General features: G+C 38.8%; 1 protein-coding gene across 1 annotated transcript in view; it reads right to left on the reverse strand.

The window, feature by feature from the left end:
* DAB1 (DAB adaptor protein 1) overlaps nucleotides 1–16749 on the reverse strand; it is a 399996-nt gene that overhangs the window by 42760 nt on the left and 340487 nt on the right. The window contains exons 5-9 of the mRNA XM_060231888.1: nucleotides 14867–14998; nucleotides 13387–13506; nucleotides 12400–12438; nucleotides 9768–9833; nucleotides 5524–5583 (exon numbers count right to left, since the gene is read on the reverse strand). Coding sequence (XP_060087871.1) covers nucleotides 5524–5583; nucleotides 9768–9833; nucleotides 12400–12438; nucleotides 13387–13506; nucleotides 14867–14998 — 417 coding nt within the window. The remainder of the gene's footprint in view (nucleotides 1–5523; nucleotides 5584–9767; nucleotides 9834–12399; nucleotides 12439–13386; nucleotides 13507–14866; nucleotides 14999–16749) is intronic.

Below are 16749 nucleotides of genomic sequence, written 5' to 3' on the forward strand. Positions count from 1 at the left end.
AAACTGAATCCAGGAGGTTTTGTTCTTAAGCATGCATGGAATTGCAGTCTTTAGCTTTTTATTAATAAAGCTTATCACTATTATGTGTTTTTTAAAAGTGCAAAATTGAGAGAGAAGCCTAACTGGGTAGTTGTGGAGATGGCTGTGGCTAGAGGTGATCGGAAAGGATGGAGATCACACCATTTTCCCCTTAAGAAAGCCAAGTATAACAGCAAATAAACCTACTGAATCAAGGGAAAAAACTGTTAAGTTTATGGAGATATTATTTGTTAAGGAACTGATTATTGTGCTTGAATGTTCTTAGTGTGGAAGGGATAAGGATGGAGACAAAGGCAGTGTTAATTTGCTCTGGCTCTGCCCACTGTATGCTGTCCTAAGCCCTACAAGCTCCACTGGACATCAGCCACCACTGCAACCAAGTGCTGCAAATGTCAAACTTATATGTGGTATAATTTGTTCATGGTTCCCTGCTGCCTGCTCCCCCACTCTCTCCATTCTTTCCAAGATAGTAATTGGTTGCTTTGTGACATTGGAGAAAGTCTGAAACAGAAAGATTATTCAAGTCGTGATAGTGTTGTTTGGCAGTAAATATATTTAAAAAAGAAAACATATTAATTTTGTTTAATGTTAATGCTGCTGAAAGCATAAGTGAAACAGTAAAAATGGTTGTATCTGATGTAATTTAATTTTGTATTTTTTAAATGCATTAGTAGATTGTGTAAGCAGATCTCATGACTAAAATAACATTGTCTTTGTCATTCTTGTTTCTTGTTATTTACATATTTACCTTTTTACTAAAGTAACTACTATGAAAGTTTGGGGGGGGGGGTACAATTTTGTATTCTTTCCTTGGGCACAAAATTAGCTAGCTATGATTCTGAGATTAACAATGTACCCTAGCAGAATAGGAAAACAACCTAACCCAGGTATGTCCAACAGGCAGATCACGATCTACCAGTAGATCATGGAGGGGTCAGAGGTAGATCACCAGCCCTACTTTGTCTCATGGTTTGCTGGACAGGTGTTTGGGTTTTTTTATGATTGTTTGGTGTGGTGGACATATAAACACATGAAGCTGCCTTATACTGAATCAGACCCTCGGTCCATCAAAGTCAGTATTGTCTACTCAGACTGGCAGCAGCTCTCCAGGGTCTCAAGCTGAGGTTTTTCACACCTATTTGCCTGGACCCTTTTTTGGAGATGCCAGGGATTAAACCTGGGACCTTCTGCTTACCAAGCAGATGCTCTACCACTGAGCCACTGTCCCTCCCTGTGGTATTTGATTATTGGTGCCAGTGTGATGAATTCTTATTTGTACTTTTAGAACTGCATATGTGGTTTTGGCATCACTCAGAGGTCTTCAGTTCCTGTTGATCTTTAATACTTTGGGACAGTGACAGTTTTGGACCAGATTCAGCCAATGTTAACTTAGCACTCCAGCCACCCCAGGATAACGAAGATGAGTGTTCCAAAGAAGAGCAAAACCTACCACTTTCATGATGAATGGGAAATGGACTACTTCATCATGGTGAAAGACAAGTGTTGTTGTCTACTTTGTAACGCCGCTGTATCCTTGTCCAAAAAGGGTAATCTGGAGCGTCACTATAAGGCACTATAAGTTTGATAATGATTTTCCACTCAAAAGTGAAATTCTTAAACAGAAGCTCAAAGAACTTAAATCTAAATTGGCTGCACATTGGTCACATCTAAATTGGTCACATTCGGTCAATGCAACCATGGCATCCCTCATGGTCAGCAACCTGATCCCAAAGAAATGCAAACCTTTCAATGAAGAATTTGTAAAAGATTGTTTTCTTGAAGCAGCAGACAATCTTTTTGAAGGATTTAAGAATAAAAAAGAGATCATATCTGCTGTTCAAGATGTACAATTGTCAAGAAAAACAGTCGTGTGGCGAATAGAAAAGATGTGTGGAGACACAACTGAACAATTGTTGGAGGATGTTTTAGTTTGTGTTGCTTTCTCACTCCAACTGGATGAATCTACAGACAAAAGAGACATAGCCCAGTTACTAGTTTTATCCAGATGGTTTTTGAAGACTTCAGTGTTAAAGAAGAACTACTTGAAATGATTTCTTTAAAAGAGAACACTACCGATCAGGAAATATTCAGCTCTTTCCATTCTTTTGTGACAAAGTGTAATCTTCCATTGCATAAACTTGTTTCCATCACTACTGATGGAGCAAGAGCAATGACAGGTGAGGTTAACTGTTTCATAGGCCTCTGTAGACAGCATGACGGCTTTCCAGATTGCCTTTCTTTCCACTGCATCATTCACCAGCAAGTTTTGGCAAGCAAGAGACTCAATACAAAGACTGTCATGGACATCACTTTCAAAATTGTAAATTCAGTTCGTGGAAGATCACCTCAAAGACGGCTTTTCAATCTTGATGAAGGGGCAGCGGAAATCATTTTGCACACAGATGTAAGGTGGCTAAGTAGGCACAAATTTCTGCAAAGATTTTGTGATTTGCTGAATGAAATAAGAAGGTTTTTGAAGCAGAGGGGAGATGATAAAGCAGAGTTGGAAGATGAGGAGTGGTTATGTGATCTGGCATTTTCGCTGACTTCACAGGTGAACTGTGATATGAACATTGAACTACAAGGTAAAAACAAATGCATTGGTGAGATGATGAGTACAGTTTCATCCTACAAGAGCAAATTTGAGCTAATGATGACTGACCTTGCAAACAACACTTTTGATCATTTTCCTAATATGCAGAACCAAATATGGGACAATATGCAGAACCAAATATGGGACAATATCCAAATTTTGTTTTTCAGAATGAGAAGTATGTGACAGAAATCTGCTCTGTTATCCAGGAATTCGAAAAAAGATTCTGTGACTTCCAAAGAATTGAAAAAGTTGTGGAGTACTTGTCATACCCATTCAAAGCAGATATGGACATTAAGGAAACTGCAGCTGCTATCAGTAAAAATTACTCATTGAACAAGGCATCTCTTGAAAACGAAATAGTAATCCTTAAAAATGACATTTTTCTCAAGACCCGTGCTGAGCAAGAATCGTTTTGGAAGCTAGTGCCAAGAGACAAATTTCCCAACTTGAGAAGATGCAGTGAAGCTGTACACTCCTGTTTCGGTTCAACTTATTTGTGTGAATCTGCGTTTTCCGACCTGAAAATGACAAAGAGTGCACAGCGTTCCAACATGACAGATGAACATCTCCAGGATTCCCTGAGACTGGCCCTCAAGCAATATTCACCCAACTTCAAAAAGCTGGCGGATGAAATGCAGGCTCAGACGTCTCACTAATTAGCAAGAGCAAAGTTTTAAAGATTGTGCAAGATCAGCCTGGATCAATACTTGACCTACATTTAACACAAATTACTCAATACAAGTTAAAGAAAGTTATTAAGAGAGTTAAAGAAAGTTATAACGATAAAAATTTAAGAAAACTGTTCGCAGTTCTTTCTGGATCTTCGTCTCTCTGTTTTGTTTTTGCTTATTTTGCTTACCAGTAAATGACAGAAGGTGCATTGTAAATGGGGGGTGGGGGGCGATGGAACCCAACTTTGGTGGGTTAAAATCTAATTTGAAACTAATTTGAAACTTAATTTTCATGATGGTAGATCACCAGCACTTTTGTCCGGAAAAAATAGATCACGACCTGTTCCAAGTTGGATATGCCTTGGCTAACCAATGCTGCCTGCCGCCCCCCGCCCCCAAAATGATCACTATTGAAATGTTGAAGGTAGTCCCCTGTGCAAGCACCAGTCATTTCCATCTCCAGGGTGACGTTGCATCATGACGTTTTCATGGCAGACTTTTTATGGGGTAGTTTGCCATTGCCTTCCCCAGTCATCTACACTTTCCCCCCAGCAAGCTGGGTATTTATTTACTGAGATATGCTGCCAAACCTGGCACTGCACTGGTACAACTGGTGCCTAGGCAGGTTTGGAGTGTGCTGTGGCCAGGGAAAGTGGGGCTTCATCAATATCCTGAACTTCTCCAGCCCCAGTCATATCCCTCAGTGCAGGTATAACATTATACTAGCAACTATGGTATAACTAAACTTCCCTATAGAACACATGGAAGTTGAAAAGACAAGCCTTCCTCCCCCAGCCTGCCATCTGGCTCTCAAACTCCAACAAATTAGGTTATCAACGAAGTCTTCGACCAATCACAGCCCTTCTAAGCAATATGTAAACCCTAATCAGGAGAGATTACAGGGCACACAGCTATGTCTCTCCAGTGCCATTTCACATACACACATAGATCACACTTTCAGGAACTTCAGTAATAGTAACCCCACAGAAAGGGTACTGCACAAAAAGGGACCACCTGGACCCAAAGCTCTTTCCTTTTATTCATTAGCTTCTTTGACCAACTGGACCCAAAACTATGCATATGAAGGATCTCTGGCATTCTATTAGAGTCATTCAAATGAGCAAGACAGGCATGCAGAAGCACATGGTGGAATAGATGGAGTAGCCATATGTTCATCCTTGCACCTGGCAAATGGTAACATGATTAAAACCATATCTATGAAGCTCCTGGTGTACATGATTCTAGGGCTTCACATGCCATCGTTCTGCTTAAAGTAAAGGTGCTCCCTCTCTTGTGTTCTGCATGTGGATGGCAGAGAGCTCATGTCATGGGAGTGTGTGCATGTTAGTTTCTACTAGTTGGCTGTTTCTACCTCTGCTTCTCATGGGGTGCCATAAGCTCCATGTTCCATGATTAGTAGGTTGCAGTGGGGCGGCTATGGACCCTGGTGAAATTGCTGTACTCTTTGTACCTTTGCAAGATGTCTTTTGCTTATTTTTCTCTCTTCTGTTGAATAAATGTTGGATACTGACTAATGGTGCTGGCAGTGCATTGGTGTTAGGGTCTTAGGATGGGGTTGCAACGTGTTCCTGTGAATGAGGCCTACTATTAACAAAATAACAAAACTTGAAAAACTGCAAAAACAGAAGACAAACATCCAGGAGATTTGTAAGAAAAAAGAGCAATAAAAGCAAATGGGAAAGTGAATATTATACATATCCCATCTCTGTATTTTTAGATGTAAAAAAGCTAAATACAAACAGGACCATATGATATTTTCTATGTTTTTATTTTATTTCCAAAATTTTACCCTGCCTTTCTGCCTGGGTAAGAAATAGTGATATTATAAGAGGTGTGCATAATTCTCTATCAAAGACACACAGGAAACTAACATCAAATATTTCTTCCATGGTCTCCATACCTTGTACGGTTGCCCACTGGTCAGTTTTTACCCTACAAATACTTGCAGCTCTGGAGCCCTGCATTTACTTACTAAAATTCAAAATTACATTTTGTAATGGGTAGGTATATATATATGAATAAATCACATATTACAAAAGTGGTTTGTGTGTTTTTTCCCTTCATAGTACATGGAGAATTGAAACAAGTAAGTGATCTCAATGTATTTGAAATTTCTTGTAGTAAATCTTCTAAGTGTTCCATATATCTGTACGTGGAACAAATTTGTCCCAGCTCCTCTTTATGGTGTATACTTACACTTACAGGTTGACTTTTTGGCACATCATAAACACCTTCTTTCTTTTGGCTAGTAGGAACCTGTAAAAGCAAACAAAAACAGTAATTAAGAGTATGTGACCTGATCTACATTTCTACTAGGCACGTGCAAAACAGGCAATTACTTCTTATGCTTCATGTTCATTTCTACAATCAAAAGCAGTACATGTGAACTTGCTCCCTACCCTCCATTCCAGTGCCCTCTGCAGGCCCACCTGTTGGAAGAGATGTTATATATTCCATCTAGCACTCATACCATTCATATGCTCAAAATAATAAGAATAGCAGTAGTTTTCAAAATACAAAAAATGGCACTCTTAAAAAAGGTTTTCTCATTTTACAAGTAGATTATGCTAAGTATCAAAATTCCTATCTAAACCTTGAATATCTGCTGGTTTACATATTCATTTCAGATGATTCTATGCAACAGATAAACAGTTGCATCATTTACACAGCAACCCACAGTCCATCTTATATTCAAGGATAACATTTTAAATGAGTACTAGTAATCTAACCTTGAAAACCCTCTGCTCCTTTGGTTTATGTCTTTCTCATATATACAGTGGCTATTACAGTACTGTGAAATAACTTTTCCTGCAAAAACTGCTGCTGTTGATATTTTATTAGCAATCAAACTTTCTCAAGATGTTATCTTCAAGCAACATCAAATCAAAACAAACAGCACCATATCACAAATATCAAGAGGCAGTCTATAGTTTTGGGAGGGCCCATGGCTCAGTAGTAGAGTATCTGATTGGCATGCAGGAGGTCCCGGGTTCAGTTCCCCAGCATCTCTAGTTTAAAGGTCCAGGCAGTAGGTAATGTGACAGACCACAGCCTGAGATCCTAGACAGCTGCTGCTAGTCTGAACAGGCAATATTGGCCTTGATGAACCAATGGTCTGATTCAGTATAAGTTGGCTTCATGTGTTAAGGAACTACAAGACAAAACTACTGGCCATAAATAAATCTATTTATTTCATGGAGAGGACTATCACTTTTACAAAAGTCTTGTTTAATTTTCATTTTCTTAAATAAAAATACATCAACATATATTTTTAATTTAAGGCAGTGGTACTCATTCAGTGCCTCAGGAGCCATACATGGATCTTCTTGCGAGCTGCCCTGAGCCTGCTTGCGGGGAGGGTGGGATACAAATAAAAGGTATTATTATTATTATTAGCACTATCCCCCAAAGTAGCACCCACCCCATATTTCAGGAAAATAGTTAAGACCCTGCCCAGTGGGATTTGTGATTGGTAGGTGCTTACCACCATGAAACAGTCAGAGTCAAGACTGCAAGCCAATTAAACTGCAAGGCTGCTTGAGCTGTAAGCCTCATGCCAGAGACAGAAGTAAGGGCCATCCTCTCCAACAATGTCCCATCATTCTCTACAGCCTCTTTTGTGCTCTTATTCCTTTACTTGGGCAGCTGCCAGAACTGGCCATAGGGAAGAGAGGGTAAAACCAACATCATAGCAGACACTCGGGAACAGAGCAAGCTAGGCCCCAGTGAGGTGCTGGTAGTTTTACTCCCTTTCTTCATAGTTAGATTGCTCTCCTCCTGGTACACTGGCCATCTCACTCTCTTGCCTCAGATGCTGTGCCTCATTCTGGGGACAGAGGGAAGTGAAAGGCAAACAGGCTTTTTTGTGAAGAGAGGCTTTACAGTGCTGCTGGCTGGCCGAGAACAGGCTCCTGCAGTCAGAAGCCTGGGCATCCTGCTCAGCTGAAAAAAGCCATCTAGCCCTATTCTGGGGAATAAAGAGGGAAGAGAAAGATATGAGATGCTCTTTAGAAGTTACAATAGTTTTATCATTAATATGGGCCCAAGACAAAACTAACAGTTTTATTATGAAAACATAATACAACTTGTGTATGATAATTATATCAAAGTTGTGTAAGTGTAGAGGTTCTGTGTATTATGTTGGATGCAGCTGAATGAAGTGGAGGAATGGAGCATACCACTCTTGAATGCTACCCCATTAAAAACAACAACAACAACAACCCTTCTCGTAGACAAAAAAACAACAACAATGTGGAGAGAGTTTATAACCACCCTCTCTCCTGTAATGCTAGAGTAACTTGAAGGGAACTTTTAACATAGGGAAGCATTTAATTTTTTTTAAATAACCTGAACTGTTTTCATGCATTCTAGGGAAGCTGAATGTGTACAGTTTTTTGTCATAAATCTGGACTGAAAGACCTTCCTCTCAATTCAAATGCTAGTTGAGGCTAGCGGAGTTGGAGAGAGACCTCAGAGGTACTCTGATTATTTGAAAGGCTATAGTTACATGTTTAATAGTTAATCTTATATTATTCTATGCATGTGTTTGGTACAATGGTCCACTGGGCATACAATAGCCATATGATACTTTTATTTAAGAATAGTTGCAAAATGTGGCTATCAACAAGCCACAGAATAAGTATCACAATCCAAACGGAAAGAGTTTGAATGTACTAAAATTGTGTCCCAGCTAATATATAACTTAGGTATCTAATTTATAACTACCTATGCTGCTCTGAATACTAAAAAAAAAAGTTTTTGGAGTTTCTCACTAACTACTAACTTGAACATCTACAAGTCAGTCTCACACCAAAGTTGCCTTTGGTTTTTTTTTCAGTCTTCCTTAACTTCCATTCACTCAGTCTAACTTCTTACACTTTTCCCATTATGCTCCAAACTCTTCTTTTTTGCCTCTATGTTCGTCATTTTAGTTCTTTTACAGATTTTGAGTGTTTTGCTATCCGTTAACATGTGCAAGGTCTTTTCATAAATGCAAGTCCCCTAGCCCAAAATATCTGTAATGCTGACTACTACTAAGGAAACCCAGGGTCTCCATGCAGGCAGAGGCAAGCAATGGCAAACCACTTCTGAACATCTCTTGCCTTGAAAATCCTGTGGAGTCACCAGAATTTGGCAACAACTTGATAGCACTTTACCTCACAAATCAAGAATCTCATTGAAGAAATCCCTTCTACTTTTTTAATAGGGAGCAGCTCTTTTTAAGAAAAAGGGGAATTTAATACAGCAAGGAGAAACAAAGCTAGATGTCATTATCCATGAAAAACTTCTCAGTAGATATTAAAAACAAGGCAAGATAGATTTGTCCTGTATTCCAAGAGAGGAGGTAACCTTGAATGAGACACACCCAGAAATGCTTATGGAAGCTTTCAAGGCTGTTACTGCTAAATAAAAAGACCTGCTTCTTTCCTTTGAACTGGATTCAGTTTCTCCCCTTCTCATTGACAATGTAGCAAAGAAGTATTGTTTCTGCTTTGATGAAGTGGGAAACTTTTCCTTAATTTGTAACCATGCACTGTCTATAAGCATGTCTCTGCTTGCTGTACATCACAATTCAGAACTGTGAACAGACAAGAAAGCTCTAAAAAGTTGTCATTGGATAGTAACATATTAGTAAGGCTATATATACTTGAAATAAAGGCCCATCATTTCAATAGAATTCATTTCCAAACAAATATGCACAGATTTCAACCATGGTATTAGGATTAATTTTACAGGCAAATTTCATACGATGTTTGGAATTTATTTCACTACTCAAAAAATCCAAAGTTTTGTTACAATTGTATTTCTTAGTACAACTGCAAGCTAGACAGAAACATCTACACAGTGGCTGGTGTTTAGTATTTTATACAGGTATCTTTGTCCTCCAGAGCTATAATCTTATTATGCCGAATGAAAGCTACCCATACAACTTTGTTAGAATGGTCCAGCACCTATTGTCATTATTGACAGTTTGATAACAGTCAGAAATATGCTAACCATTGAAATATGTGTACCAGATCTAAATAAAAATTTCCTGTGGAATATGGACTGAAAGAGTCTTTACAGCATACAGAAAAGAGTAATACACAGGGAGCAATGCACAGTTTATTTGAAAAGTGTGAAAAACTGCAGACTGTGATGTTCATTGTAAAAATATGTATAAATTATAATTACTCTGAAAATTAATCTGAGAACTCTGTAATGTTTTATGCATATTTAGAATCAACATCAAGAATGGATTCTGGTAAATGCAAAAAGACTGAAAAAGGACACATTAAGGGGGGTTGAAATTATAACTGTTCAAAATAAATCTTGAAAGAACAGGAAATGGTATGCATACTTCAGGATGAATGAAAATGGTTAAAAGGGACTTTGGTCTATGGAATGTGCTTGGACTGACTGTTGGGGGCAATGGAAACACAGATGGAGCAATTATATACCTGATAAATGTTTTCTTCTGTTTCAGGCTCACGGATTGGCTCATGTCCAGCCTCAAACACAATGTACTATTACATCAGCAGCCAAAGAGGAAAGGTCAGAGATGAAACAGAAAGGAGAAAAAGGCAATTTGGAACTTCAGAAGAAATAACCACAGACAAGCAGTAAAGAAGTGGGTTCAAAGTACAAACTAGCATAGGAGCAACTGAAAGGCATATAATGTGACTCTTTTATGAAAGGGAAATAAAGGAGAAATGGAACTTTGCTAATTGTCACTGGACTAGTTTTCTGCTGCTTTTAAACAGAAATATATACAACCCAAGGTCCAGTTTTGCTCGCATAGAAGTGAATAGGAATTTTACTTTAGAAACACAAAGAATCCTCTGGGCTGCGTATGGTACTTTTAACCTCTTTGAATGAAGCTGGAAGACAGTCGAGGGAAATGCGTTACTTTTTGGGCATTAATATATAAAAATAAAGGGCTGCTTTTCATCTTGTTTTTGAAAATATAACATGGGAAGGATATCGCAAATTTTTAGAAATGATCCCCTACCCTTCCTTTTTCTCTTCTATAATCTCATGTTAATTCAGCCAGGAAATATAGTGGTATTGCCCTCATACTCCAAATAAAAATAGTTCTTATTAAACTTAAGAAATTCTGATCACATTAAGATATAATCAATGTTGACCTTTGGTCAACAGCCTGGGAGTGCTCCTAAAATCCTCTCTGACAATGGTGGCCCAGGTAGTAGCTACTACCAAATCCATCTACCTTCAGCGGGTACAGCAGCTGACCCCTATTCTGGAGCATGACGACTTAGCAATGGTGATCTACGCTACGGTCACCTCGACAATAGATCACTGTAATGCTCTCTACGTGGGGCTACCTTTGACCCTGACTCGGAAACTACAGGTAGTGCAGAACACTGCAGCATGGCTGCTAATGGGGCTCCCTTGATGGGAGCACATTCAACCAGTGCTGAAAGAGCTGCACTGGCTACCTATTGTGTTCCAAGTTCGTTTCAAGGTGTTGGTATTGACCTTTAAAGCCCTATATGGTTGGGGGCCTGCCTATCTATGGGACTGCTTTTCTCCGCATGTTCTCCAGAGAGCACTAAATTCAGGGACACAAAACCTACTATCTATCCCTGTACCAAGGGAGGCCAGATTGTGTTCTACACGGGCGAGGGCCTTTTCAGTGGCAGCACTAGAAATATGGAATGCCCTCCCAGAGACCACAAGGGCCCTGTGGGATCTCTCTCAATTCTGCAGGGCCTGCAAAATGGAACTATTTCGACAGGCCTTCAACATCTAAACTGGGAGAGGACTGCCACCCTACACTGCTGAGGAACTACGATCATTATAGGATCACTGTCAGAAGATCCTGCCTATACTGAAGTTGAACAGCACCATAAAATGTTTTTAGTAGTATTTTATTGTTTTTAAAATGTATTTGTAGATGTTTGAACTGACTGTTAGCTGCCCTGAGTCCGCTTGCAGAAAGGGCAGGATAGAAATCTAAAGTAATAAATAAATGTTAAACTGTAATGTTTTGGCCTCAGCCTTGGATGTCAAAGATGAAATAATTTAGAAAGAATTCCATTGAACTAGAATTTAGGAAACCCAAATTTGAATCTCCACTCTGCAATGGAAGTATGCTATGTGACCTTGGGCCAGTCACACGATCTTTAAGCTACCTCAATGGGTAATTGTGAGGATAAAATGGAGGAGAGAATGTTGTAAACTACTTTGGGTCCCCACAGAGGAGAAAAATATGGTATAAATGTGGTAAATAAAACAAACAAACAAACAAACACATATTTGAGGCCCATTAATAAAAAATAGCTTTTTAATGAGTAAATCTAGTATCTCTTTCCTTTAAATTAAAGTCATCAGACATTAGGGTTCCCATTCCCAGACCAGGGCAGGGAATCTCCTGCTTTTCAAGGCTTCTGCCTGCCACTGGCCAGATAGCCAATGGAGGAAACTCCACCCACTTGATACTATATCCTTGATGCAATGATGCCAAGTGGAAGTGGAAGTGATGTCATACCACTGGGAATTTCACACTGTGACACTCTGCTTTTGGGGCAAAACTCTATAGTTTGAGGGTCATTTTATCATAGAGTTCTGCCCAAAAAGCAAAGTGTCACTGCACGACATCCCCTCCCCCTCCCGGAACAAACCCCAAATCCCCCCTCCAGTGTGAAGGTAGGACCTGGCAACCCTAATGGACACAGTAGCATAATCAAAACATTTTTCTATTTCTCATCAATTCTTGTGTGACTTTTAAGACTTCCAAACTGACCTCCAAAGTCAATGTGATTAATTTTGAGTAAGTGTTAGAACTTCTTAAAGTAGGTGCTAAACTGCAATAAGTTAGTTACAAAAGCCAACTTTCTAAATGGAAATAGATTGTCCAACTAAAAAAAAAATCTCGTGGAAAATCTTGTTTCAGTACTTAAAACCTAACTTTCAAGTGATTTTTAATGGCTGCTTTTAGTCTCCTGTGTAATAACTAAATATAACTCGGAAAGCAATGTTTTGCATATTTTTATTGGTTATCAGTTTTACTGAAAAACGTTATTCCCAAATATTTCTGAACTCTGTTGTTTATACAGCTTCAGAAATTACCTGGTATACAGGATCTTCTACATCTTCTTCCAAAATTGTCTATTGCAACAAAAAGCAAAGGATAGGAGACAAAAGGGAAAGAACAGCAGAAGTTTGTATTAAGTGACAGCAAAGAAAGTACACATTATATGGTAAATAACATATTCTGAATATGAATACTGGAGTTATTGCATCAACTCAGGCCTCCACCAACATCAGTATATATAATTCTCAATGTGCCCCCATATGTGGATACTAAAATCTGGAGCCAAGAGCCAGGAAGACACAAGGCAGCTCTTTCCACAAATATTATAAAACCCCCAGGTTAGCAAAAAAACCCCAAAACAAACAAATAAAGCAAAAAATTGGGGAGGTTAACCTCCCCCAAAATAATAAAAGCAGCACCTGTAGGTCTCTCTGTGTTGTTGCTAGGCAACCACAATAGGATTGCCAGCCTTCAAGCCTTGATTTCTGTCAGCAAAAGGCAGGGGGGAAGGGATAAGGCTCCTTCCAGACCTGTTCTGGCCTTTTGAAAGAAGATTAATCAGGGCCAGGGAAGCACTGGCAGACCTATCTATTTGCTACTATTTAGCAGCAGCCATACACTAGTTAGAATTTCTGACTGGGATATATGAGCCCCAGATCGAACTCCCACTTCCCTGTGGAACCTGGGCAATGTTAGGCCAATCACAGCTTAAACTTCCTCTCAGGGTTACTGTGGGGATTAAATGGAAGAAAAGAGAGTGATGTAAGCTGCTTGGGGTCCCCACTGAGAAAGGTGGGGTACAAATGAAGTAAATAAATATTAAATATATCCAAAGATGGGGACAGATAAAAGGTAGATTTGCTGGTGTGTGGAAAGGAGAGAAAGAAGCATGAAAACGGGAGAGTATATGTGAGCTGTTCAGAGCAAGTACTAGTCATTATGTATTGTTCCTAACATAATAATATTGCCAGTTCTTGTTTTACAATACCAATGTACAGTTCTAAGAATGGTCTAGTGAATACCTGATATACTGCTTGTTCACACTGTTTATCTTTCTGTGCCTTTTTCTCCATCTCTTCCCTTTGTTTCAATTCATAAATGAGTTGAAAGAGATCTCGCAAATCCAAAATTACAGGCTCTGCCTACATGGTGGAGGGAAACCAAGTAATTTTGATAACATGGAAAAAAAGACCTAGGTAAGAGAAATAACTTCTTCCTGGCAAAACAGGAGATCAGGATGACAATTATGATACCACTTATTTGATAGGGAATTAGAGTTACCAGTCTCCAGTTGTGGTCTGGAGATGTCCCACTTTTACAAGTGATCTCCAGCTGGCAGAGATCAGCTTCCTGAGAGAAAATACCCTGGAGAAATTGTACCATGCTGAGGCTGCTCCTCTCCCCAAACCCCACCCTCTCCTGGATCCATCCCTGAAGTCTGCAGGTGTTTTCCAACACAGACCTGGCAACCCTATAAGAGAGCCACTGAAATCGATGCATTTAAACAAATTAAGATACAGTTCAGTTATTTGGATCAGGGTCAGATGGAGCTAATTTAGCAAGCATCATTTAATCTTGTCATGGAAATGATGAGAGTAAAATTATCTTTGTATTCAGGAAGTCTCACTTGGCAACTTGCTGAATGCCTATGAAACTTAAGACAAATTTTCAAGGCAGTGGGTGCTTTCACAGAGTGATTATTTGCAAGTGGATTCTGCTGTTCTTACATGGTAAAAATCCAGTCGCAAAGCACATTATTTAGTGTGTGTGCATGTGAACACACCCAGAGATTGCTGGGGTGGATTCTAAAAGTTGAACTTATAATGGCAACGTATAATTTTAGTATTAACTCAATGCTTCTACAGTACCATCAAAACAAATATTACAATTTAGCCTGGTTTGTAAACTGGTTCTTAGGACTGCCACCCTAGGCAAATAAAAGGGGGGGGGGGTCCAAAACAAAGCAAAAAATTCCTTTCACATTGAATTAATTTATACCTTGTTTATACTGGCTAGTTTCAAATTTTAACTTGGCAAAGGTTCATTTCTATATAAGCTAATTATATTTGCAGATTAATGGTAATTATAATTATGAGCATAAAAGGCATTGCTTATATTTATTAGTAGTTTCTAATACAATGAAATGAGAGTAGACTATGCAAAACAGCTATTTATTTTCCATTATTTTCTATCTAAATGAGTCTAGGAGCCAGAGTAAACTTATTTGCATTCAGCTAGTGTTTCCAGTTTAATTAGAAAGGAAAATAATTACTAATTACAAGGAATACATCAAGGGGGAAAAAACCTGAAATGGCTGAATTACCTCCCTTTCTTTCCAAGACTGGTAATGCTAAACTGCCATTTCTGAATATTTATGTGGGCACTCCTGACAGTATTATATACTGAAAAAACAATGCTTACAGCTTTCAAAACCACAGTGTTCTAGACAGCGCTATCAAATTGAGTTAAACTACACAAAATTACAATAATCTTGATACTTACTGCCTGGGCTGTTTTTATTGCGACAAATCTATGATTCCCTTCCTTTCCACATACATATCCAAAGGCCCGGTGGTCTGTGATATCCTTTGCAATGTATGAAATTTCATGAACTGCATGATGGTGCTGCAGTAGCTGTGCAAAAACAAAAAATAAAAACAAGCACACAACACACTAAATTGAGGTTCACACTTTGGGTGATGTCAAAAGTGTATTTACAAGTGGATTGCGCTATTCTTACACAGTAAAAACCCAGTTGCAAAGCATGTTATTTAGTATGTGTGAACTCACACTTTGATCGAAACAGTGAGACAACATATCTCCATAAATATTCATTTCAGTAGCAATGGTGTCATATGAAGAACAATGCTTCCAGTGGTTACTCTAAAAAAACATTTCATTTGATTTGACCATATTTGCAATTCAAGTTTCCATGTTTCAAGTGTGCCACCTGATGCTGCCTTTTCAGTTGGAATAGATGCAACCCGATACTATCCCAGCCATAGTTTCTGATGCAAAAACAGATGGTTGCATTGTGAACCCACTCTATCAGACAATGTAGGCTCCTGAACAGCTAGATTTGAGTCCAGTAGCACATTATGAGAATAACACAATTTTGGGGGTATAAACCTTTGAGGATTAAAGCTCCTTTTTGTCAGATGTTGGCTTTTGGATTATTTCATACTGGAGGCTCTTTACTGAGGGCAGGTCTTTTCTCCACTGGTTTTACACACAATGAGAATGTGTCACAATTCCTGCTACAGCACTCTGAGATTTTTCAGAACTGGTTACCCACTTTTGATAGGATTCCCAGTTCACATGACTGCAGTTTCTCCACCCCAGTAATGTCCAGAACTGGAAATCATGCAAATCAGATGTGGCCAGGAAGATGTTGCTAGTTGTCAAGATTATTACTTTGTTGTACAACACAGAGTAAATAAAAACAGAAGCTGTGCCACAGTGGTACACAGGAAATTACACTTAGATTATTTCAAATACTCTGGTTACCGGAACCTACTGATCAGCTTCCAATTGCTTTCAGGTCATTGTTCAGCTCTTGTCTGAACAACAAGTTAATTCTATACTAATTGCTCTTAGTTTCTATTTGTAGGTTTCTCCTACTACAATTCTTTTTTGTCTGCCTATATGCTTTACACCAAGGGTTTTCTTTCCTCTATCACTGCTGGTTCTCCGCCTAATGAAACTCTCACCTTACCTAGGATAGAGGCTGTTTCCAATTCTTTCACCTGCACTCTGGATAATCAAATACAACCATTTTTATTGCCATCTTTTAATAGCACCAGTGTTATGGGTTTAAATTATGTTTATATTATGTTAGTATTTTGTTGTACAGTGCCCTGAGCCCCACTTGGTGGGGAAAGCGGTCTAAAATCTAATAAATGCATTAATGAATGAATAAATGAGGACTAACTGGACCGCAGTCACCATATGCTTTTACTTACCTTAGTGCTAGAACCTATGCTCTTCTGCAGCATAGCAGATCATAGGACTGATTTAGATTTTCAATATTATTACTGCTAATGTGTTTATATGTGGAAGTATCTTCTACACAAAGGTATATCTTCTTACTGAAAAAACATCTGTTTTTCTTTAAAATAAATCATTTAATTATTTTTGATTGTCACTCTGAAATGGCAATTCCACAAAACATTTTTTGTAGATTTTATATACCACTTTGAATGTAAAAGACTCAAACCCTTTCTAAAAATTTTACAGCCAGCTAATGTAAACTGGTGCTTGGAGTCAGTAATGGCCTGGATGAGGGTGAACAAACTGAAACTTAATCCCTCAAGGCAGAGATTCTCTGGATTAATTGAAAGACAGGTAGGACTAAAAAGAGTAGGGCTGCCAATCCCCAGGTGGCG

Source organism: Heteronotia binoei, chromosome 2 (genome assembly GCF_032191835.1).
Source record: "Heteronotia binoei isolate CCM8104 ecotype False Entrance Well chromosome 2, APGP_CSIRO_Hbin_v1, whole genome shotgun sequence".
NCBI classification, from domain to species: Eukaryota; Metazoa; Chordata; class Lepidosauria; order Squamata; family Gekkonidae; genus Heteronotia; species Heteronotia binoei.